The 25,857-nt window shown below is 39.0% G+C and overlaps 1 protein-coding gene across 2 annotated transcripts in view; it reads right to left on the bottom strand.

Moving 5' to 3' along the window:
- Positions 1-25,857, bottom strand: part of MYO3A (myosin IIIA) — a 172,006-nt gene that overhangs the window by 96,948 nt on the left and 49,201 nt on the right. For both annotated transcript variants that reach the window (XM_067704228.1, XM_067704146.1), the window contains exons 9-12: positions 6,666-6,765; positions 4,998-5,114; positions 3,667-3,771; positions 3,476-3,559 (exon numbers count right to left, since the gene is read on the bottom strand). In XM_067704228.1, coding sequence (XP_067560329.1) covers positions 3,476-3,559; positions 3,667-3,771; positions 4,998-5,114; positions 6,666-6,765 — 406 coding nt within the window. The remainder of the gene's footprint in view (positions 1-3,475; positions 3,560-3,666; positions 3,772-4,997; positions 5,115-6,665; positions 6,766-25,857) is intronic.

Raw genomic sequence — 25,857 nt, 5'->3', positions numbered from 1 at the left:
GGAGGTATCAGTCATTCACATCTTAGTAGAAACAGATCAAGTGGATTATTTTCAGTGTAATACCTTGCTGAAGTCAGCTGTGTTAAAGGTACGGAAATGTTTATGTAAGGGAGGAGCAGCAGGTATTTCTGGAACATAGGCTACATTAGAATTTGGGGAGGGCCGAGGGGGCATTCACAGTGTGGTTTTGGGGGCATATAAGGATTTTGGATATCCTCTAAAAGAGGCAATAAGGGGAGAGAAAAGAGAGGAGCAAGAATTGGGATCATTGACTCTTTTTAAATGTTGTTTGGGGCTGGCCTTGGACTCATGAAAAAGGTGAGAAAACATCAACCACCTGTATTAGGTAGCAGTGCCCTGCTACGTTAGGTTTTGAAGACTGTGTATTACAAAGGTAAATTCCATCCACCAAACATACCATTTTTGCATCTGCTAAATCTTTACCAAGGAAATAACTAAAAGACACACTCAGTCCCGATAAGGGTAGAATTCTTTTGTTTTTATATCACCATCTCCAATTAATATCAAGTCACATTTTTAGATCTAGCACAAGATAAATATATTAAATAAACGTTAGATGTGCTGACATCCACAAAACAACATTCGTACAAGTTAATCCGTTATTGACGAGAGCCTCTATTGACTTCACAAATCAAGAAAGAATAGCAAAGGCCCGTGCGGAAGGCCCCTGAGTAAATTTATTCAGGTGTTCAACTCTTCCACGCCAGGAGGGTATGCTGTGCCACACACCATCCCAACTCTCTCCAAAATGACGTTTATTTCAGTGAACTTAAAAGCTTGTAGAGTGATGCTTATCCCAGAAGTAAGGAGAGGGAAGTGGATGGGCAAGGGGATGGGGAAGGGATTGAGATGACAGCCCTGAGGTAGGCCCCCCTTCCTGGCCTCTACTGGCTCTTCCAGTTCTGAGGGGTCACAGGCCTGGTTACTAGTATATTTCTATTCCATACCCACACCCATGATGGAAAACATATAACCAGTCAATTGATTTTTAACAGGAACATGAAATTCTTCTGACAATGAATTAGACTCAATTAAGCAGCTGTTTTGACACCATGAGGCACCCTTTTATATATACAGTGGTTGGGTCTGGCCTTGTACCCACAGTGCTTTGTAGCACAAGATTCCTATAATCACTGTGACGGCAAAAATTTTAAGATGACTCTACTTCTAACTATGCAAATCACTATAAACATTTTCGCAGGGATAAGTTGTACACAATGATTTTTCTTTTTTAGACATTAGCCTAATGAGAACACATTATTCTTGATTTATCTTATTTCAAGGACACTACTTGGAAAATCAAACCAAGTCTCTATCCTCAACATCCCATTTTTTAAAATTAAGGTAAAATTACATAGAGGTTCACCCTTTATATAGTTCTGAAAGTTTTTACAAACATATGTGACCATAAATCCCCCACTATAGTCCACATAGAGAACAATCCCATCACCCCCCAAATTGTCTCATTACTCTTTGCAACCCTTCCCTCCACTCTCAGCTGCCGAACATCCCTGATTTGTTCTTGTGCCTACGGTTTTACATCTGCAAGAATGACACAGCAAGTGAACCCTACATGTAGTCTTCTTAATCTGCTTCTCTGACTTGGCCTAAAGCATTTGAGATTTATCCAAATCTCTTCCAGTGAGCTTCATTGCTTGTATCAGTGTTCATTCTTTTTTATTGCTGAGTAATATTCCATGGCATGGATGTACCATAGTTTGTTTATTCATTTCCTAGTTCTGTTGTTTCCACTCCCTGGAGATGATGAACAAACCTCCTATAAATTATCTGTCTGTAGCTTTTTGGATGAACATGGGTTTTCATTTCATTTGAACAAATACCTAGGAGTAGGACTGCTGGGTTGTATGATAAGTATGGTTAGACTTTCTAAGAAACTCCTGAGCTGTTTTCCAAAGTGGCTGTACCATTTTGCATTCTCATCAGCAATACACGAGTTTCATTCAGTTCCTCTATGTTCTTGCCAGCACTTAGCATTGTCAGGTTTAAAAACAATAATTTAGCCATTTTAATGGCTATGTAATGGTGTCTCACTGTGGTTTTAATTTGCATTTCCATAATGACTACTGGTGTTGAACATCATATTTTCATTTGCTTTTTTTGCCATTTACATATCATCTTTGCTGAAATGGCTAGTCAATTTTTTTGTTCATTTTTAAATTGTTATTTGATTTCTTATTATGGAATTTTAAGAGTTTTTAAAAATATATCTTCTGGATACAAGTCTTTTATTAGAGTGTCTCTGAGTCTGTAGCTTGTCTTTTCATTTTCTTAACAGTATCATTCAGAGAACAGAATGTTCTTAATTTTGGTGAAATCAAACTTTTCCCTTTATGGATTATGCTTTTTATGTTGCATCTAACAGCTCTTTGCCTGACCCAAAACGACAAAAAACAAAGTTAACTGACTTAATTTTCTTCTAGAAATTTTATAGCTTTTGGTTTAATCTTTAGGTCTATGATCCATTTGAAGTTAATTTTTTATAGCATGTGCGGTCTAGAGTAAGGTTCAATCCTTTTGTATGCGCATATTCCAGCACCATTTGTTAAAAGACTATCATTAATTGACCTTGCACCTTTGCTGAAAATCAATAAATCATATATGTGCAGATTCTTTATTCTATTCCATTGATCTGTATACCATCTTTTCTTTAATAACACACTGTCTTTGACTATCACAGCTTTTACAGTGAGTCTGAAATCAGGTAGCATTTATTAATCCTCCAATTTTGTTCTTTTTCAAAACTGATTATTATAGTTCCTTTGCCATTCCATATACATTTTTGATTCAGTTTGTCAATTTCTAAAAAAAATAAAATCCTGCTGGGATTTTTACTGTAAACTACATTGAATCTACAGATCAATCTGTGGGGAATTGACATCTTAATAATATTGAGTCTTTTAATCCATGAACATGTCATATCTCTCCTATTATTCAGGTCTTCTTTGATTCTTTTATCAACTTTTTCTATTTTTCAGCATACAAATCTTTTACATGTTTTGTAAGATCTAGATTTCAATAGTTCATGTTTTATGGTGCTAATATAAATAATACATTTAAGTTTAAACTGATCATTGTTAGTATGTATATAATATATAAATATAATTAATTTTTGTATATTGACTCCCCTTCATCTTGCTGGTAACAAAGGAAGAAGAAGTAAGGAAAGCATTCAGAGAATACGTTAGGGCAAAAAAGAGAGAAAATCACCTCTATAAAGCCTTGCCTACTAAGAGTGAGAAAAGTTAGAATTTGCTTAAAACAAAACATATGCTCTTTATATTGTTATATTTTAAACTCACAAAGGATAACAAGTGTGTTATAATTTCTGTGCATTATTAAATGTGGAAATTCGTAAATATTAACCTAATCAGTTAAATTAAATTCTGAAGTATAACAAATATTTCTGTTAGGACAGAGAAAAATTAAATTATACCTTTCCAAGCACTGTCAGCTGCTGAACTAAGAGATGAGCACTTTCAGTCTTTCCAGCACCACTTTCCCCAGAAATAACAATGCACTGCACGGTGAGAAAAGGAAACTGTAAGAAGACTTCATCCTCACAAAATTCAGCTGACACACGAGAAACAAAGAGGAGAATTTCTAAAAATGTGAGACTCTCCTTACCTGATCTGAATTATATGTTACCATAGACTGGTATCCTAAGTCAGCCATGGCAAAAATGTGAGGAGGATTGGCAGTTCTCTTTGCTCCAATATACAGTTTGGAATGCTAAAGGTTAAAAAGAACATGTGCTGTAGGGCTTTTGTTTTTGTTTAAACCCTACTTATTTACAGATAGAGTGCTAATTTTTAAAGCAAAAGGTGAATCAAAATACAGCTTCATACCACCAAAACATCACATCCGTATTACATACACACATACATGCACAAATCATGGACAATTATGTAAAATAAAAGTCTGACATAAAACAACGGGGGAAAATGATATGACATAATATGACATCACTTTGGCAGTGGTATTTAAAAGAAGACTCTTTCGGAAGTGCATACCACTTCCAAAGCAGAACTTAAAGTTTCAAAATACTAAGATTTCCTTAAATAAGCAGATACTTTATAAATAAGACAATCAGGTATCATTTTGTTGACTATTCCTTGGATATAATAATGTATGACATACGATCACTACTTTTTTCCTTTCATATCATTTAACATACACTTTCTCATTTGCGTTGCCCAAGATCACATAGTTAATTGATAGCAGAATTTGTGCTAAAGCCCAGTCTTCTAAAACTTGGTCAAGGTTCATAAATATGCCATTATTCTTGTAAATCTTAAAGTGGTAGAGACTGAGAGAATTACATACTTTTCACACAAAAAATTATATTAAGCACAGTATTATTCTAGAGTAATATACTATTATAATACAACATAATGTTCTAGAGTACACAAATAGCTAGAAGAGTATGGATCTAATTGAAAATGAAAAACAGCCTAGCTTAACTCCAGAACACTATTCTATATTTAAACATTAGGGGTGAATAATGGATAATTATGTGCTTATATTCATAAAACATATTGTCTGATATTAAAAATTTAACCAGAAGGAATTTTTAAACTCATAATGATGAGTTTTACAGCCATTAAGTATACAGTACCTACATATACAATGTAATTTTACTTTTGACTCTCCTATACTTGGTTCAGAGGTAGACATTAAGTCTATACTTTTTAGGCATCTGTTTATTGATATGATATGTAGTGTGGACCAGTTACCAATTACCAATGACAAGAAGTAATTAACACATCTCACACAAAGACCACAAACTGCATCCAGATCGATTCATCTTCTGTTTTTTCCTATCTCTACGTTTTAACAATAATTATTTAACTGTTCATTCAAAGGATTAGATAAAATTAAATTAAATTAATTTAAATACCTGAAGAGTATAAGTTTTTGTACAAAGTAAGAAAACGTGTACAAGCCACACCACATACCTCTGCGGAATAAAGACCCAGACTCTGAAAAGGGTTAAGAGCAATGAGTATGTCTCCCACATAGAAGTAAATCTGATCTCTGGAGTAACACTTCTCAAGTTGCTCTGAGACTGTATTCTATAACGAAATAAAAGTAATCTCTTTTTGTTAGAAATGACTGATGGTCAATTATGATTTTAAAAGTAAATGATAAGAAATAAAACATTTGGAATCTGGAGGAAGGATCAGAAAGAAATAGATCTATTGAGAGTAAGAAGTGTAACCTCCGGTCAGCAACTATCCTTCCCCTTGATGGGTATTTTCTTTTCTTTCGAGAGCCGTAGAGGGATGTCATTGTCACCTGTGTTTTTCACAGAATATATTATATGCTACAGGGATTATATATACACAATGCTTTCAAGGAAGTAAGTAAATGCAGCAGTTGAAGTAAAGAGAAAGAACACTAGAAAAGGGAAGAGAAGATATAGTGAACATGATTTTATTCCAAATGAAGGTTATTCAATGGCTCTGTGGAATGTCTCAGTTCCCTTGCTTAAATGTTTGGCTTTGAGGCAGAGTAAAAAGTACAGAAAAGTAACTTCCACAATTGGTAAATAATACATGGAATCAATTTTAACAGTGCCAGACATCATCATTTATAGTATATGACACAAAAGATCCTGGGTCAAAAAAGAGACAAAAAAATAAAACACAGACAATAGAAACAAACCAACCCAGTGTTTAATACGTAGGCCAGCAATATGATTAGTAAAGCCTTCTTTATAATCCACAAGCTTAGGATTTCACACCATTGGAAAATCTGATACACAAAGATTCATAAAGGTATTGGCAACCTCTGGCTTACAAACACTATTTGATTATAAGATGTTTGATGTTCTCAAGAAAGATTATTCTGAGGAAGTACTTGCGTTGTTTATGCAACCCCAAATTTCCCAAGTGACTACTTCAGTTCAGAATATGCCTCCTGATTTGCTACATTTTTAAGCAAAATGCTCAGGAATGTATCAGAAGTATTAAAAAAAGGGAAGCCTGTGGATCAGGCAGGGTAGTAATCCCAACCTTTTACTGAAAAGGAGCCTTATTATTTCTCTAATGATGTGATTATCTGAAATAAAAGGTGATGAGGAAAAAGAGGATGAGACTATAATTTACTGGCTTGGACTGGTACCTTCATGAGAGATGTCTGAAATATTTCTGAGGTCACTGGGATAAGAAGTTTCAAGCAGAATTCATTTCCCGAAAAGGTGGGCTCTGTGATCCCACGAGGGGTCCACTGACCATGGTAACAGACAGGCTCTCAAGGTATCTTCGAGGCTTTAGGTCCTGCCACTGAGATGGTGATGTAGGAAGCAAATCACCCCTTTGAGACTCCTGGGGAGAATTGAGGGGAAGAAGGGGTCTTGGACCTAAGCAACTCAAGCTTGTGGGAGCTAGCACTTTTGTAATTCGAATATAAAAAAGAAGAAAAAGTTGACACCAGGCCGGAGAGATCTGCAAACGTGAGTTACACACAGTAAAACTGAAGACAGGAGGGATGATCAGGAAGCTAAGAGACGAAGAAAGCATGAAACCTACAGATGCTATTCAAAGAGCCTCCTCCTCAAACCACTTCTATAAATTTTTTTAAATAGACAGAATGTTTAAGTTTAATTAAGCTGAGTTTCTTACCTCATCCAAAACTTCCAGGGTTGCTAAATCATTCACATCCTTGAGGCTGGAAATTAAAGATCTGTTGAAGTTACTTTTCTTGGTGTAAAGACGTTCATGCCTGAGGAGCAATAAAAAAGAAAACCCTTTCTGATTTGAGAACTTACTACTAATCATAGTAAAAGTCAACTTTAGATACTAAGAAACTGAAAAACATCTGTGAAGCTGATTTGCTAAATTCAACGATAACAATTTACCAGAAAACAGCCTCATGCATTTGATCTGTCTTCTCCTCTTCACTGGGAAAATGCAACACATTAAACTTACTTCATGGATGATCAAAAGAGCTCATTATTTCCATCAAGAACTACCTTATATATAATATTCTTTAAAGCTTCCTCTAAATTCCGATGTGTGACTTAATCTCTTACAAAGTGGTGAGTTGGAGCGATTTTCACTCATTAGATTTCCAGTTTTGTCTGAGGTAGTGTTAGCCCACTGGTAGTCAAGGAATGATAATTTGAAAAATTATTATTCAGCAGAATTTAAGAGGAATACAAAATAAGCCACACTGGGGACTTTTAAGAGGTAAAATGTATGCAGAAAATGGATTTCAGGTACTAGGAAGTTTACTTTCAAAGTGAAACATTTCAGCAATTTCAAAAACAGCGTAAAGATCTTGATCTGACACGAGGTCTGGAGAAGTTGCTGAGGTAAACACAAGGGTTTGTTTCAACTTTTCTGGACATGAAACCCACTCTATTCTGAGCATAACTGCATTTTCAGTGTTTATTTTTGGGCAGACTGTTATGCATTTGAATCTGTCCATTAGTGAAAGGGGAAGGAATACACAGATTACAAAGCATAAGAATCATACCACTTACCCACCAAACTGTAATGGTTTCTCATTGCTTAGAGAATTAAGTCACTATTGATAATGGTTCCCCCTCTACCTACGGCCAATCCCATTTTGTGCGCTGGATTCCATGTCCTCTCACTTACTCAAGGATATCATTCCTGCTGGGTCCTCTTTCTCTCCTGTATCACTCATTTCTCCCTCTCGACTGTTATAACATCTTCCCCAAAAGAAACAAACAAACCACCTGTCCTTGAGTTTGTTTCCTCCATCTACCATTCCATTTCCTTGCTTTATAGCAAAAATCCTCAAAAGAATGATCTATACTTAACTTCTTCAATTGCACTCCACCCATTAAGAAAACCCATGTCAGTCAGGCTGTCATCACACTCCACGGAAACAGCTTCCATTAAGGACAACAGTGACCTTCTTCACATTGCTGAGTCCCACGGTCCGTTCTAAGTCCTCATTTTACTTAACCTACTGGCAGCACTTGACAAACTCTTCTTGAACACGTTTGTCTTGGTGTCTTATGTCCTTCTCTTGATTCTCTTCCTTACCTCACTGGCATCTCCATCTCAGTATCTTTTTCTGGTCCCTCCTCATCTTCCTACTGTCACATTTTTGAGTCTCCCAAGCTTTGGTCCTTAGAGCTATTTTCTTGTCTATCAACATGTACTTCCTGATTTCATCGCTTTAAATACCACTCGTGCACTGACAGCTCTGCTCGTCTCCAGACCTAAGCACCCAGCTGCTCACTCGACGCTTCACTTGGCTGTGAAGGTGGCTGACTTAATATGTCCCAAACCTGCTCCTGCCCACGACCCTCATCTCAGCCCATGGTGATCCATTCGTCTGCTTGTCAGCCTGACCCCTGGCTCCTGACTTTTTCTCATACTCCTCCTGCAACCCATGTACAAATCCCCTCAGCTCTTTCATCAAATCCAATCCAGAACCAAACCTTTCTCAACACCATCGCCTCCACTACAGTTCATCTCACACCACAGCAGCCTCCCTGCTGCCACCTTTGCCTCTGATATCCTTCTCAACACTGCACTCAGAGTGAGATTTTAAAAATAAGTAAGATTTGTCCTTTGTCTTTTAATTTCCTCCTCAGTCCCATCGGTGTGATGAAACTTTTCACAGTCTACCTCAAATGCCACCTGTTTTAAACCCTCAGCATAATTCTGTACATCCTTCTGGACAAACATCTGAGTTAAGTCATTTCAGTCAATCACTTGTGTACAGGTCTTACTCCCTTTACTAGACTGTAAAGTTCCTCAGGATGGTGCTGGAATGGTTGGACATCCACATGCAGAAGAAAAAAAAAAAGAATCTAGACACTAAACTTACAAAATTTTCACAAAAATTAAGTTAAAATAAGTCATAGCATATATACACTACCAAATGTAAAACAGATAGCTAGTGGGAAGCAGCCACATAGCACAGGGAGATCAGCTCGGTGCTTTGTGACCACCTAGAGGGGTGGGATAGGGAGGGTGGGAGGGAGGGAGATGCAAGAGGGAAGAGCTATGGGGATATATGTGTATGTATAGGTGATTCACTTTGTTATACAGCAGAAACTAACACACCATTGTAAAGCAATTATACTCCAATAAAGATGTTAAAATAAATAAATAGATAAGTCATAGGTCTAAATGTAAAATACAAAACTATAAAACTTCTAGAAGAAAATATAGGAGAAAAAAGCTAGATAACCTTGGGTGTAGAAATGAGTGTATGGACACAATACCCAAAACATCATCCATGAAAGAAAAATGTGATAAGGTAGACTTCATTAAAATGAAAAACTCCTGGGCTTCCCTGGTGGTGCAGTGGTTAAGAATCTGCCTGCCAATGCAGGGGACACGGGTTCGAGCCCTGGTCCAGGAAGATCCCACATGCCGTGGAGCAACTAAGCCCATGCGCCACAACTACTGAGCCTGTGCTCTAGAGCCTGCGCGCCACAACTACTGAAGCCCACGCGCTTACAGCCCATGCTCCGCAGCAAGAGAAGACACCACAATGAGAAGCCCGCACACTGCCAACGAGGATTAGCCCCTGCTCGGCACAACTAGAGAAAGCCTGCGCACAGCAATGAAGACCCAATGCAGCCAAAAATATTTAAAAAAGAAAAACTTCTGTTCTGTGAAAGACACTGTTGGGACTTCCCTGCTGGCGCAGTGGTCAAGAATCCGCCTGCCAATGCAGGGAACACAGGTTTGAGCCGTGGTCCGGGAAGATTCCACATGCCATGGAGCAACTAAGTGCGTGCACCACAACTACTGAGCCTGCACTCTAGAGTTCGTGAGCCACAACTACTGAGCACATGTGCCACAACTACTGAAGCCCACGTGCCTAGAGTCCCAGCTCTGCAACGAGAAGCCACCGCAATGAGAAGGCCATGCACCACAACGAAGAGTAGCCCTCCTCACCGCAACTAGAGAAAGCCCACATCCAGCAATGAAGACCCAACACAGCCATAAATAAATAAACAAACAAACAAATAAATAAATAAATAATTTATAAAGTAAAAAAAAAAAGACACTGTTAAGAGAATAAAAAGTGAAGTCACAGGCTGGCAGAAAACATCTGCAAATAATATATCTGATTAAGGACTTGTATCTAATAATATGAACAGTGCTTTACTCCTACTTGCAATTCTTAGATGTTTCCATAATAATTTTTATAGCATTTACAAAAATGTATAATTATGCGCTTATTTGTGTAGATGATTTAGCTAATATTTGAATCCCTTACTACAATACAAGCTCCAACATACACAAGACTATGTGTCTTTAGTTTCCCATTGTGTCCTTGGAACAAGGAGATGATTGAGAACACAGTAGGTCCTCAATAAATATTAGTTGAATGAATGAGTGAATGCATATCTCCCACAATTTCTGGCACAGGATTTGCCCATAGTTGGTTTCCACATTTGCTGAACTCGACAAGAATCATCTTTCGTATCCCCTTATTTCCAAAGAAACTCATATGACATATGATTTTTAAGAAAATAAAGATATCCAATTATGTATTTAATTTAAGTGAAGCCCTGAATTTTCCATCTGTTTTTATGGGTCCATTTGGCATCCAAAGACTGTTCCTGGAGAATGACAAGGAGTGGATGGTGACAAGGAGCCTGGACTCAGGCACGAGCCCGGCAGCTGAAACAGCAGGAGGGACAGTGGTCCGTGGTGAGGCTGGACTCCAGGCACTACGGGAAGCCAACGCAATATTTTAATCAAAGGGCAGAGTGTGGAAACAATACGGTGGAGTAGCATGTTTTAGTAAAGAAAAAAAATCATTTTACTATATTGTAGAGATAAACATTATCACTAGGTAGAGAAAGCCAAGAAAAGTTAAACTTCAAGTAGCGAATGCAATTCAGGGTCATCTATTCTAAGAACATATTAGATGATAAATGTGGCATTTCAAATTAGTAGAGAAAGAAAAAACTTCAAGAAATTGTGCTGGAACAGCTGGTTAAAATTTTGGGAATCATGTACTTTATGTAAAAATTAATTCCAGATGGATTAACAAACATAGATTTAAAATGTCATCATACAAGTTCTAGGAGAAGATGCAAAAGAACGGCTGTGTAGTAATGGCATACAGATGGAATTTGTAAGTATGAAAAGATAGAAAGGAATTAAAAAATGGAAGAGATTTGACAATACAATTTTAATATGAGTATAATAAAATACAAGTAAAAGAGAAAATGGGAAAAATATTTGCAATATGTATGATGGACAAGAATTAATATGTCTAATATATCAAGAACTCTTGAAACTCAAAAGAATACTGAATATGAGATACCATGAGATACTAAGATAGCAACCTTGTATTGAACACACAAGTTTTAGGCTTGTCTCTTAATTTGGGAAGATAAATTGATCACTATCACCATTTCCTAAAAACGACATGTTATCACCAAAAAATGCTGGAAGCTAATAATCTTACCTAGACTAACAATATTTAAAAAGCTGAATCATATAACCTCTGTTGCTTCTTCCAACCCTGGAATTCTCTGTCAACCGAAGTCTGTGTACTGATAGGTATACTATTGTAGCGTATGGCTGTCTGCTTCATTCTGAAGAGAAAAAAGTCCTTTTCCATGACTTTGAGAAACTAGGTTTTACCATTCATAAAGACTTCATCAGGGGACTTGAGAAGATGCTTTGGCCCTATTCTAGAGCATAGCTCCTTTATTTAGATTCCTCTCCAGTTAAAGAGTAGAGGGGCTAAGGTATATGGGGAGTGGCCAAGCAGGCAGCAACAATGGCCATAAAGCCAGTGAGGAACAGAGGCTGACTGATAAATTATCCTACATTGAACTGAATTCTGAGGTGGTTATACAGAAGATCCAAAGTTATTTCTGAAGCTATACAAATCCCTTCCTTTGTTTAGATCACGGAATTATTGACACCCAGTTAAGAGGCTGGGCTCTAGAATCTGAATGCTCAGATCAAATAACAAAAGATTTTGTGAGGATAAGCAAAATGGATTATTTCTTGTCAAACTCTCATTTAAAATGGGCATATGGAAATGCCTTATATATAATTGCTACTATTATTCCAGCTGTGGCCCTACCACTGACTAGCCATGTGGCCTTGGGCAAGGAACTTACTCTGCTTCTTCAGAAATAAAATGGAAATAATAATGGCTATTTCACACACACACACACACACACACACACACACTAGGTAGAGCCTTAAACTGTACGTTTCAACATCCACTACTGCATTCATTCATTCAACAAATACTTAAATTTCTGGAGCATCTAATATATTTCAGGCACTGTTAGGAGTTGGGATAAAGCTATGAAGACAACAGATAAATGTTGTGAGATTAAATGAAATAATACATGTAAAGTGATTCATTCAGGGCCTGCTATGGTTAATAAATTATTATTGCCTTTATGATCATAGGTTTAATCCTCATTTACTTTATATTTAATATTTATATTGAATTATATATTTAATTTCTATTTATTTCATATTTTGTTGTCTTCACTCACTTTTTGTCCCAGAGGTGACCCCTCTACCCTCCTCAAGCATGAACTGTAAACACATGACCCTGAACTCAGCAAAGCAGGGAGTGAGAAAATGTGGGCCCAGGTCTTGCTGACGGAGGATTCATGAGCATCACTGATTCTGAAGGACTTCACTGTATTTATTATTAAGTCCTACGTATACCCTGATGGTAGCATCTCAGCAGGAAATGGGCACCATATCAGCAAACAACTCTTCCTTTCTTTGTTTCTCCTCCCTGTGTCACTGCAGTGCTCAGGCTGATTTGACAGGTAACAGAGCTGGTGCTCAGTCGGGTGCTGGAGGAACGTGGTGAAAAGGCACATGGTGTCTGGCATATGTCGGTGTCAGCACACTCCCCTCCCATCTCCCGCTGCTTCAGAGTTCGGCGCTGCTCTCCATGAGGTCAGTTTAACCGGAGAAGTCCCCTGGTCATGGGGACTGCCTATTTACATTTCTCCCATATCTGTATTTCTGTATCACCAGTGACTGCTGGACACAGCCATCACAATAGACTGCTCTAGAAAGCACTGTCAGCATTGCTGTCACTTCGTTGGGTCTTAAACATAATAGAGACAATGGGGCCAAAAAAAATTTTAAGAAGGCAGTTACAGCTGTCACGACAAAGTAGCATGAGTGAAGGACTCACAATTATACTCCCTCAAGTGGCATGATTAGTTGCATCAAGAATACTTAATATTTTTAAAACTACACAATTGACCACATATAAGATCATAGGGTGTAAGAGTGAGAAAAGCAGTTGAATTGTGAAAAGTGAGGTAAACAAGTTTGTGATGTGTTCACAAAAACTCAATGAACCCAGTTATTAATATGATATCTCCATTCCTGCTCTGATTCTCCCACCCTAAACACACACACACACACACACACACACACACACACACACACACACACACACACACTAGGTAGAGCCTTAAATTGTACGTTTCAACATCCACTACTGCATTCATTCATTCAACAAATACTTAAATTTCTGGAGCATCTAATATGTTTCAGGCACTGTTAGGAGTTGGGATAAAGCTATGAAGACAACAGATAAAGTCCCTGCTCACATGGAACACACATTCTGATGGAAGAGTTAACAAAAAATTATAAACAAAAAAGATCATTTCCACGAAGGTTTTGAAATTACACAAATCATGCAGAGTTAATTCAGGTGCAAAAATTAGTTTATAAAAGCTCTTTTTCATGAGTTAAACACTTTAAAAGCTACTAAGGTTGTAATGAATGATTAAGAAAAACTATTTTTAAGGTGTATTCTGTGAATGAAAATAAAAAGAATCATCAATTGTGAAAATATTTTACATCTTCTTACTGATACATGTCTCTTTTGGTCATTAATGTAGCCTAAGCACCTAAAAGAGTAGCTGGGACATAGTAGGTACTCAATAAATATGTGCAGGATGAATAAATGAATGAATAAATAATTATTTGTCAAAGGAAACTGTCCAATCTTTATCGTTACCCTATCTTTCAAGATACTTTTACACTTTTTACATTTTCCTTTTGCCTTCATTTTACAGAATTAATTTCCAATGTTACTTTATTAAATATTTAATTTCTGTGAGACTTGGAGAAGGCAAAGTCAGAATCCTTCCAATAAGATTTTTGTCCTCTTGTGAAAAGTACAGCTTGTTAACCAGATTATATTTTTCATTTACTCCATCCTACTGGAGAGACATAGTTTCAGACTACAAATATTTTCTTTCTGTGTTGTCAAAGGTCACAAATACCTCAGGGGTGGTTAGTACAGCTTCACTTGTATTTCAGTTCTACACACTGAAAAAAGAAACAACTCTTGCTGCTCCCTGTTAAACGTTTATCCTTGCGATTCAGTTGTACTGCTGTAAACCAACAGCTTTATTTGCTTTCACTTTGGTTAAATATTCTCTGGTAAATATCAAGCTCCGTCTTCTAAGGTGGTTCGGGAGCCACTGGGGTAGTTCAGAAATCCTTTGTTAAACAGAAATATCATCAATGGTTTTCTTTTAGTTTCCTTATCCATCTTTAAATTCCACTAACAAAGTCACAACTGGTAACACCAATGGGCATACAGGCTCTCACGGGTGTGCCCTGGAAGACTAGTTTTTATTGATCTGCAGTTTGACCCCTTTGGCCAATCGTGCAGTTTTGAAATGATGCTGGGGAAGGAGCACACACCAGCCGGGTCAGCCAGATGAGCAGATCAGCTCTGGCGATGACTGGAGTGACAGATGTCATCGTCACCCAGCTCAGCTACACTTTTGATTGTTCTTTTCATTCACAGGGCCCTTCCTCTTTCACATATAGTTAACTGGCGGCTGAAGAAAAATGTTCCCACTGAGAAATCTTGTCTGTTTCTGCTGTGAATGTGACTCCTCTGTGCTATTATTTTATTTTATTTATTCTTTTTTTTTTCTGTGTGTTATTATTTTAGAGTGACCTGGTTTTAGATGTTGAAATGAAACTGACACCGGTGTTTGCAAGAGTATTTGATCCTCCATCTGCCAAGAGTTCCTGACATCTTTCTTCTCCTCACCCTTAGCTCAGAGACAAGTAAGAGAACAGGGAAGAGACAGTTTCTGTAAGTAGAATCTTGCTGCACAGTTCCTTCAGTGTGTAGAGTTATTAGTGCCACTGTAAGTATCTGTAAGACAAACATCAGTACAGCAAAACAATCTGGTTAAGAACAAACATGGCTGGGACTTCCCTGGCGGTCCAGTGGTTAAGACTCCACGCTTCCACCGCAGGGGGCACGGGTTCAATCTCTGGTCGGGGAACGAAGATCCCGCAAGCCACGTGGTGCGGCCAAAAACAAAAACAGAAAAACAAACAAACAAAAACATGGCTGAGGAGTTTCACATAGTCTGACTTTTCAAGGAATGATAGCATGAAGGGTCATGGAGAGTGTATAATTACATTTACTACATTAATTTTTTATAAGTACAAAAAGTATACTTTGTTTTTTAAAAAAAATTGAAAAATACCAAAAGGTATAAGAAAAAAGTGTCACCTGTAACTACATCCCCAATATAACCACTGTTGACATTTTGATATTTCCTTTTATTCTTTTTTATACGTACCTAGTTTTTAAACAAGTCGACAGGATTTCATCTTTGTGCCATCTTACCCTCCCAGCCTCCTTCCTCTCTGGTGACAAGGGATAAATTTCCCTGCTCTGGGCACAGGCCAGCTCTTGTGCTCGTACACCTGCTTCCCCCAGGGTCACTGCTGTGATGCTCCCCTGTCATCGGCGGCACAACCTCTCCCCCGTCGGCGTACAATGTGCTCTAGTATCTCCCGTCTTAAAAAAAAATCTCTCCTTTGATTCTCCATGCCTTCCAGCTACTGCCCCATTTCTCCTCCTTTTACAGCTGAGCTTCTTAAACAGTAGTTCCTATTCCTTATGTCTTCCTCACCTCACCTCTTTCCTTAACTTCTTCCAGCTGGGGCTGCCCTCCACCCCACCCTGCTGAGAGGACTCTCCGCGAGATCACAAAAGAACTTGGTGTGTCCAAATTCAGCATTACTCTGTTTTAAAAAACTTGCAGCGCTCTTTAGAAGAATTGCGCATCCTCTCCTTGAAACACTGGGTTTATGTGGTTCGCAACAGACCACGTTCCCCTGCTTCTCCTCCCTGGAGGGCCACAGTCCCTCAATCACCTGTTCTGTCTCCTCTCCCTACGCTAAATTCCCAAACACTCACATTCAGTGACCTCATCTGTGTCATGGCACCAAATACGTCTATAAGCAAATGACTCAACCACTGTCTCCAACATGGGCTTCTCCCCTGAAGCCCAGACTCCTATATTGCACTGCCTACTTGATAACTCTGCTTTCCTGTTTAATTGGCATATCAAATGTAACTAGCCCCGAACAGAATACATGACCTCTCCACCCTATCTGAATAAATATAGGGGAATTACATTTTCATCCATGGGCAGGGAACAACACCCACATTTTAGGCTGGGCTGCCCAGGTAGTGTGTGTGTGTGTGTGTGTGTGTGTGTGTGTGTGTGTGTGTGTGTGTGTGTGTGTGTGTGTGTGTGTGTGTGTGTGTGTGTGTTTGTATTTTATATACTTATATATTAAATATATACTTATATGTGTATTTAATAGATATATATTATTTTTTGAGGGGACCTTGTGGTACAGTCAGATCTATATAAGAATCAACCATGAAGTCATAGTATTCTATTTCAATTTCTATTCCCAAGACTGGAATTGCCATAGGTAGCTATTTATTTATTTCCCTTTCTTTCCTTCTTTTTGATAAAACACTGGGGATTGTGATATCAGATTTTTCACTTAAAAAAACCCCAGCTGTATTTAAATAAATGCATAAACATCTAACTTCAAAGTGAACCAAAATTGGGTTTTTTTTGTTTTGTTTTTTTTTGCAGAGATTACAAAACTAAACGGGGAAGCAAACAAGATTAGGGCAGCTGAACAGCCAGAGATAAACCTTTACATGCCTGGCAGTAAGGAATGAGGGGCATGTCATTTTGAATTCTACTCAAAGGCTGCAATATTCTGCTCTAAACCTTGACTACTATCTTTAAAAAATATTTCTCTCCTTTTCCCCAACAAAGAGATGGTTAAAAGATTTAGCTACTTTAAAGCAAAATTTGTCCAGGAAGTTACTCTCAATGTCTAAGGCCTTCGACATGAGAGCAAAAATGTATTCAGAGGACTAACAATGTGAAGGCACTCGCAGAAAACAGTCGCTCTGCCCTCTACTCAATCTGTGCATCTCACTTTACTGCAAAAAAATTAGTATCATCTTTATTCAGTGTCCTGCCTCCTGTGAGGCACTGCAGAATTCAACCCTATAAAAATGTGTCTTTTCTTTACAGTAATAATACCAAAAACAGATGCAGTCAAATCCTAGGCTATTGCTAATTTGAAAGAAAAGAGAGAAGGGATATTGCAGTATTTCTTGCAACCTTTAAATGTAGGTCAAGGCTCTTGATAATCCCTTAGGTTTTAATTTTTTTCTCTCTAGAATAAATTTTTTTTAAAGACTAATGCCTTTAAGAAAAAGGCCAAAGGGTATACATCCAGAATTTTTCAGGAAACTTTGTTCTTTTTAGAAAAATGTTATATTTTGCTCTATTTAAGTGCACATGCTTGTTGTATTCTCAGCATTTTATCCCATGAAATCCAATGTGATCACTTTCAGGGGCCTCTTTAAATATGATAATTATAAAATTATAAGAAATATATGTACAAATACAATATTTTAAGAACAAGTAAGGATTTGAGTCAGTTTAAAATAGCTAAAAATGGGTAATGCCATAATTCAAGTAATTAATGATTTCTAGAACATCACTGGAAACATTACAGGAATTTGCAAATCTGATATAAGCTTTCAGAATTTGTAAAGTGGGCCTAACATCTGATAAAATTTAGATTCCTCTCTAAGGAATCAGCATATTTCAATATTAAATACTAATGAAGAACAATCTTCCATTGAAGGATGTTGAAAAGACTAAAGAAATGACTAATAAATTAACCCACATGAACTTTAGAGAAGCATCCCAGGATTTCATCCTCATACAGATTTGCTTGAAAGCATTTTTATGTGGAAGTCCTCAGGAGGACAAAATTTTTCAAACTAAATTAGGACCTAGATAATAAACAATGAACCAGGGACAGCCTTCTATCCAATTCTTTATTTGTGCTGACATCCCATGTACACAGCTAGTATCACAGACGGGAATCTATTTTGGGTGATCAAACAAATGCATTCAGAATCTTCCCAGGCTCCTGATCCACAATCCACATGGTGCAACTCTAGGGCATCATTCATGACGTGCCTCCACGCTTGGGGGTGAAAGCAGTCACATGGAATATGAGATGAACAGTGTCTCCAGGAGTTGTGCAGTGCGGCCTGTCGCACTCCACTTACGGCTACAGTAGGGGTCATTAACACTAGCAATCAAATTTTTCTTGCTCACTGACTGCACATGCTAATGTAGGACTTGTGTGGCCTAGAAAATCCCCATCACTATGTCTCACAAGTGTTCGTGGACAAGCCTGCTTCAGCCAGACACCACTGTGACTCAGCTCTTGTTCAGGTGCGTATCAGTGGTTGACACCCGTTGGTCACTTTGGGAACCCTTGCTGCCCCCTCAGCACATGGAGTCCTTGCCGGCCAGGCTGGGCTTGCTCAGTGTTCCTCAGCAAGTCTAGGCTCAAAAATGTCATAGCATTCCTTCTGCTATCTTCTACTGATCAAGGAATTCACAAAATATGGCAGGTTCAAGGGCGGGCAACACAGACTCCAACTCTTCATGCAAGAATTGTCAAAAAATTGGGACTCTCTCTAATCCATCATACCCTGTCCTATTTTACTAAGAAAGTGAGTGACAGTTACTTCAAGTTAAAGATCACAGGGTAAAGTAATTGTTCCCTTCCCTTAAGACTCACAAAACAACAAAAAGAATGGAAAGTTGAGAAAAGTCTCCTTTATGAGAAACAGGAATGGCCACAGGCCCAAACCACAATCTATAAAGCACAACTGTCAAATACTGTGAAATCTGTGTTGAAATGAGAGCGGAAGCTGAGAACCAACACATAATTATTTACACTTCAGTCAGTAACTACAGACACTTAAAAAAAAAAAAATGCACAGCCCTGAGAAGCCTATCCGATGAGCCCTTGCCTGGAGCTATCAGTTCTGGGGGCATGGGTGGGCCATGCCGGAAGTGGGAAAGGGTCCTGATGAGACCCAGGTCAACATGCAAAAGAGCGACGGGGTGGAGAAGACCATGGGACAGTGACCTATCACATACCTGTCCAGCAGAGGGGTGGCCAGTGGCCAGGGGGAGGCAGGATGATGGTAAGAGAAGAGACAGTTGCTTCATTATGATAGAGAATGACAGTCATGAATGGGTTTATGCTGTGAGCCACAGAGAATACAATGTGAATGGTGCTACTTGGGCTCGTACCACCTAGTGGCCCTGTACACTGACTTCTTCAAGGTTCAAAACTGAGGGGAGATGTGTGAAAGGATGTTCAAGAGAATCAACCTAATTCAGCTTAAGCCTTCCCAAATCATTCTTCCATCACTCCCACTTTTTGTTTTGCTAGAACAATAGCTGTTCCCAGTCCCACCTAAGAGATTCACCACCACATACTTGTAGTTTAAAAAAAGGAGGAGAAGAGTTAAGGATTATAAGCAACAGACAGATGAAGAGCATACACCATAAGAAAGAATCATGGGAAAAGTCCAGATGAAAAGGTCCCCATCTCTCAAAGACATTTCTTACGTGATGTCTCATTAAAAGAGAAGAATCTTCAGGAGAGGGTACAAAGCTTTAATGAAGAGATAAGAACGCAACAGATAAAAACTGAGTCAGTTGAATTCAGAAAAGAAATGGAGGAAAGTCATGACAGAAAAGCAACAAGACGCAGAATATACATGACTGAGGTCACAGATGTGGTAAGTGTATGGTCTGAGCACACAAAACTAAAGGAAAGAACAAAGATCCCATCTGCTCTCCTGAGCCAGTGGCAGTCAGCTCCCGCACACCACAGGGTACAGGCAAAATGATACGGAAGGACTGACCCGAAGACACAGCTGGGTGAAGCTACTGAAAGCCTTATGGAGATCCTGTAGAAGCAACCCATCATGAGCATAGGGAGAAATCTCACTGCCTTGGTTCTTTCAGCAGCAATACACTCTGCCCAAGGGATGGTAGAACAATGTATGTAATACTTAGAGGAAAAGAAACGCTAGCCTAAGCATGCTTTACCTAACTAAACTAGGCTTCAATCTCAACAGGCAAGAAGCTAGGGGTTGAGGCTTTCTGGAAATAACCATGAGATGACGCAATTTGTCTATCCAAGAGAATAATTAAAGAACTCAGGAGAGGAGAGGGTATAGTAAAAAAAAGATTTGTGAGCAACTGCCTCTTCCTGTTTATTTGAATTCCTTTATTTATTGCTACTTAGGAACAAACATGCTCATAACGGTCTTCTCTCCAGGGAGTGCTGATTCAATCCTTATAAATTCAATTCCTTATAAAATTCTTGGAGATTATGTTTAAAAGCTATTTAGCTCTCATTTAGGAGCTTATCCAGAAGGGGAAGTGGTGAAGAAAGGCATAAGGAAATATTTCAGGTGAGGAAGGAGAAGTGATCATTTCTTTTCTAAATTTCCTGGTCCTAGACGGGTCCTTACTACATTCCCAGAGTTTCATCAGTCTCTTTCTGAGTTATCGATCTTGGACAGACACTGCCACTAGCTCATGCCTTGATGAGACCTTTTCTCCGGATTTCACATGGACAACTCCTTCACCCCCTTATTTTGGCCAAATTAAGATTAGAATTTTCCAAAATAAAATGTACTTAGAATAGAAGCATGCATACACATGTGCCCACCAGCGCGTACACACACACACACACACACACACACACACACACATACACACACAGACACACACACACACCAATTAAAACATCCCACAAAAACATACAAATAGGGACTTCCCTGGTGGCGCAGTGGTTAAGAATCCACCTGCCAATGCAGGGGACACGGGTTCGAGCCCTGGTCCGGGAAGATCCCACATGCCGCGGAGCAAGTAAGCTCGTGTGCCACAACTACTGAAGCTCGCATGCCTAGAGCCCGTGCCCCACACGAGAAGCCACTGCAATGAGAAGCGCCCGCGCACCACAACGAAGAGTAGCCCCCGCTCGCTGCAACTAGAGAAAGCCCGCGCGCAGCCACGAAGACCCAACGCAGCCATAAATAAATAAATAAATGTATAAAAAAAATACAAGTAAGTATATATGTCAATAGGTTCCTCATTTCAAAATATCCAAACAATAGCCACTAACTGCCTTGATAATTAAACATAATGGGGACAGACCAACTTCCCCCATCTTCGAAAAAATAATGATAGTTTAAAGTTAGGAAGAAATATGGGAGAAAAGCAAAATGCATCCAAAATTATTCTTGGTGTATCCACAGTTTACCTTTTAGAACCAATGACAGGGCGGTGCACAGCAGGACACAGGTGACGTAGGGCTACACCCTAGCGGGGCTGTCAGGAACACAGGCCAAACTGCTCAGCCTGACTTTCACTGCTCTCTGCGGTCTGGTCTCTGCGTGTCTCTCCAATCCCGTTTCTGAGTTTTCCTCCTTACGGCTTTAACTAAATGTGAGCATGTCTCCTTGCTTTCATGATTTTGCTCAGGCTGCTCCTTCCAGCAATAATGTTCATCCAGTGGTAACTCTATTTTCACAGGATTAAGTCCTCTTCTCCCTTGCAGTGAAGATTAAAGGCCGCTTCCTGGATAAGCCCTCCTGTCCCTGCTAGTGGAAGTACTATCGGCTTCTTCCAAACTCTCCCAGGACATAATTTTTATTCCTTTTATGGGATTGAAAATTCCTACTTTGTATCATGGTTATTTACATGCTGTTTTTAAATTAAAAAGGAAGACCTTTTTCAGTATCTTGGTCAAAATAAGGAGGCAAAGAATTATCTGTGTGAAATCTAGGAGAAAAGGTCTCATCCAGGCATGAGCTGGTGGCAGTGTCTGTCCAAGACAGACAACTCAGAGCACGGAGTCTACAGCTGCTTCAGCTGTCAGACCCTTGTGTAACACCTCATCCAGAGCTTTATACAATGGCCTCAATTAATACGGAGACAACGTGAATGTTGTCTCAATCCATCATTTCTATGGTAGCAAGAACTGTATCACCATTGGTAAGGGGTTGAGTGGGGCTGTAAGAAATTTAGCCTTGCTATGGACTGAAAATGCAAAGTAGGAGAGAAAAGATAAGATAATCCCTAGATTTTGGTGGGCATAATGGGATGAGTGGTGATACTACTAAAAAGAAAGGGGACAAAGAACTAATTGGGGGTGGGACAGCATTAAGTTCCATTTTAGACAGGTTGAGTTTGAAGCAAGCGTCTTTTAAATACTCATGTGGAGATGGGAATTAAAAGGAGTTATTATGAGAGCAGCCAGGATAGCTTTCGAGAAGTCCTGTGTATGAAGGAGTAAACATTCCAAAGGGTGAATAATTCTCACCATGACATAGTCACAGCCATTAGAGGAAAATTATCTTGCCCAGAAAACAGAAAGTAATGTGGGGTTGTGCACTGTATCGCACTGAAAGAACCCTATTATTACTTCCTATTGATTTTTCTGCTTCCTTCTTTCATTTTTTATTTTTTGTAAAATCAAAATCCCATTCTAGTGAATGTATATTACACAAAGTCCCACACCTAAATAAAGAATTGACAGCCTGAACCAGGCACTTTTAGCACTGAATGGTTAGACAGTTTTTAAATTTTGTCTTTCGTCTGTTAATCCTTTGAGCTATGTCTCAAATTTGCCTTATATCCTGGTTCGAAAATCATATATGGGACAAGTGGGATGATTAGAGCAGCACCACAAATACAGCCATTATTTTTGGCCCAAGAAATAACTGTTTGAGTTACTAAATTCTTATAAATATTCCTTTTTGCTTCCATAAAATTACATGTAAAACATAAGTTATACATATCAAAGATAATCACCACTAGCAATACTAAGGGTATCAAGTTATTTTGCTTTGTATATATATAAAACACGAAAAGTTTTAAAAGATAACGTTAATATATAGTATAACTACCATAAAAAGAAATTTAATTTATTTATTTACTTATTTATTTATGGCCATGCCATGTGGCTTGCAGGATCTTAGTTCCCCAACCAGGGATTGAAGCCAGGCCCAAAGCAGTGAAAGCGCTGGGTCCTAACCACTGGACCACCAGGGAACTCCCCATAAAAAGGAATTTTAATTGGGAATTTATTATCAGTCGAGTAGATACTGGGCTAGGTTTTTCCTTTATTTACAAGGTATGCAAATCATTACTTAAATAATATTTGTAGGTAAATGTTCAAGGTACATAAAAGAATTTTAGCATCCTGTTTGCATATTCCACATAATGGGTATTCATTGCTTCAGCGGCTAAAAACACCTTTCCTCCATGGGGGTGAAATTCCTTCCGAAATGCTGTGAGGAAGGACTCTGCCTCTCACCTGGAAACCGGAAGTGAGGGAGGACCTAGTGTTTCTCACTCCGTTTTTCACCTACAGCCGGGCCTGTGACCTCAGCCTGGGGGAGCAATGGTTCTGTAGGGAACTTAGAACATCGAGCGAATGGCACAAAGCTCAAGATGAGTTTACAAATCCTTTGAGGCGCTTGTGGCTTTCAAGAACCCAGTGCTGCTTTGCTGCAGGACATGTTACAGGGCTGGGGGTGGGTGTCAGTGCCAGCCTCTTGGCAGGTAGTTCTTAAGAAAGGATATTTGAGGCACCCTGCTTCCTTTGCTTCTAAGCCTGCCTCTCTGCCTCCCTCTCAGTTCTCTGAGCCACCCAGTATTTTTCACAAAATTGCTTTTCTTCTTAAGTTGGCATGTACTGTTTTTAGTCAAGAATGCTGAAGAGTACATTTCAATTACAAATGACTTTTACCTATTCCCATTAAATCGGATAATTGAGTATTTTTAAATCCGGATTCAAGAGTAAACCTTTTTTTTTTGGAAATACTTTATAATTCAAGTTGTTCACGGATCCAGCCTGCATACTAACATCACAAATTTTAACTCCTATGAAAAATGCGCCCCCACAGTTGAGGAGTTTGTCGTAGGAGTGGCTGCTATATTCATATGCATCTTGATTCCTCAGAACAGCTAAGTTATTGGAGTGATTTGTTTGTTCTGTTCAGGCCTTAACTTAGAAGAGAGCGTTCTTGTTTTCATTCCACACTAGCTTCCAACGCCACCCCCTCCCCACCATCAAGAAATTTAGAGAACTCAGTTTGTATTCAATTTACAGGAAAGTCAACTTTAAAACTGAATTGTGAATAAAAAAATCCTTATCCTGCCAAGCACATGCATCAATCTAATTCCAAAGGTTAGTATCACATACCAACAAATGTCAGCTTAGATTTAGGCATATTGATTTAGTACAGCTGGGTTGTGGATCAATTTTATCGATGTTAGGAACTATGACAAATCAAATAATTTCGCATGATCTTGAAGAGCGTTATTTTTGCCTAAGGTGGTACCAGCAGCATCCCAGACCCTCTTTCCACTTCCCTGAGCGTGTCTCACACTTTGGGACTAGAATAAAAATGCTGAGAGCATTTTCCTTCCCCCTCCTATAAGGTCACAGATCTGTGCTCAAATGGTGCTGTGGCTTCATGATTCCAGCTCCACTTCCACCCCCTCCAAACATTCACTTTTGAAAGATAAAATATATTTTAAAATATTTTTTAAAAGAATTAAAATGACAAAGACATTCTCTAAAACCAGGTGAGCATTATGGTGGACCTAATGGATGAGACACACACTGGGTAAGAGAGCAGAAACCATAGGTGACTCGAAGTCCAGGACTACAAATAGGCAGAATAGGCCTGGGAGGGAAGGAAGCAGAAAGAAAGCCCTGACCTGTGCTTGGTGGAGAGAATGGAACTGAATGTGTGCCTTGCCTGGAGAGAGAAGACTGAAAAAATTCTGCACCTTCTTCCGTTTATAGAACCAGGTACCTAAGATGGCAGGACAGGGCAGAGACATGGGGTCTACTTCATACTGGCTCAGTGACTAGATCTGCAGTATCCTCAAAGTCATAATGAACAGAAAGGCTCTGGACTGGGGGCACTTGAAGCTGGATTACAGCAAAGGCAAAACCTCCAAAAGAGGGGAAGAAACAAAACAAAAGATCACGTATTAAACATGGGAGAGTGGGGACTTCCCTGGTGGTCCAGTGGTAAAGAAATCACCTTCCAATGCAGGGGATATGGGTTCAATCCCTGGTTGGGGAACTAAGATCCCACATGCCGTGGGGCAACTAAGCCCACGTGCCACAACTACTGAGCTCATGCGCCTCAATGAGAGAGCCCGTGTGCCACAAACTACAGAACCTGCACACCACAACTACAGAGTCCATGTGCCCTGGAGCCCATGCACCACAACTAGAGAGAGAAAACCTGCACACCACTACTAGAGAGAAGCCCACGTGCTGCAACGAGAGATCCCGCACACCTCAACGAAGACACCACGTGCCACAACTAAGACCTGACACAGCCAAAAAAATAAAGAAAATACAGAAATATTTAAAAATAAATAAAATATTTAAAAAAATAAAGATGGGAGAGCAAACTAAAATTCTAAATCACAGAAGGAAACCACATATTGAGGAAACAAATGAACTCATTCATAAGGACATTTCAATCTTGTTAAAATGCAAATCAAAAAATGACTGCTAAGTAGTGTAAGATCAAGAGAAAAAAGAAAGAATTACATTCACAAAAAAGACAAAG

The sequence above is a fragment of the Pseudorca crassidens genome, chromosome 1, assembly GCF_039906515.1.
Source record: "Pseudorca crassidens isolate mPseCra1 chromosome 1, mPseCra1.hap1, whole genome shotgun sequence".
Classification (NCBI taxonomy): domain Eukaryota; kingdom Metazoa; phylum Chordata; class Mammalia; order Artiodactyla; family Delphinidae; genus Pseudorca; species Pseudorca crassidens.
The sequence above is the reverse complement of the archived record's forward strand: the minus strand, read 5'-3'. Positions and strand labels throughout refer to the sequence as shown.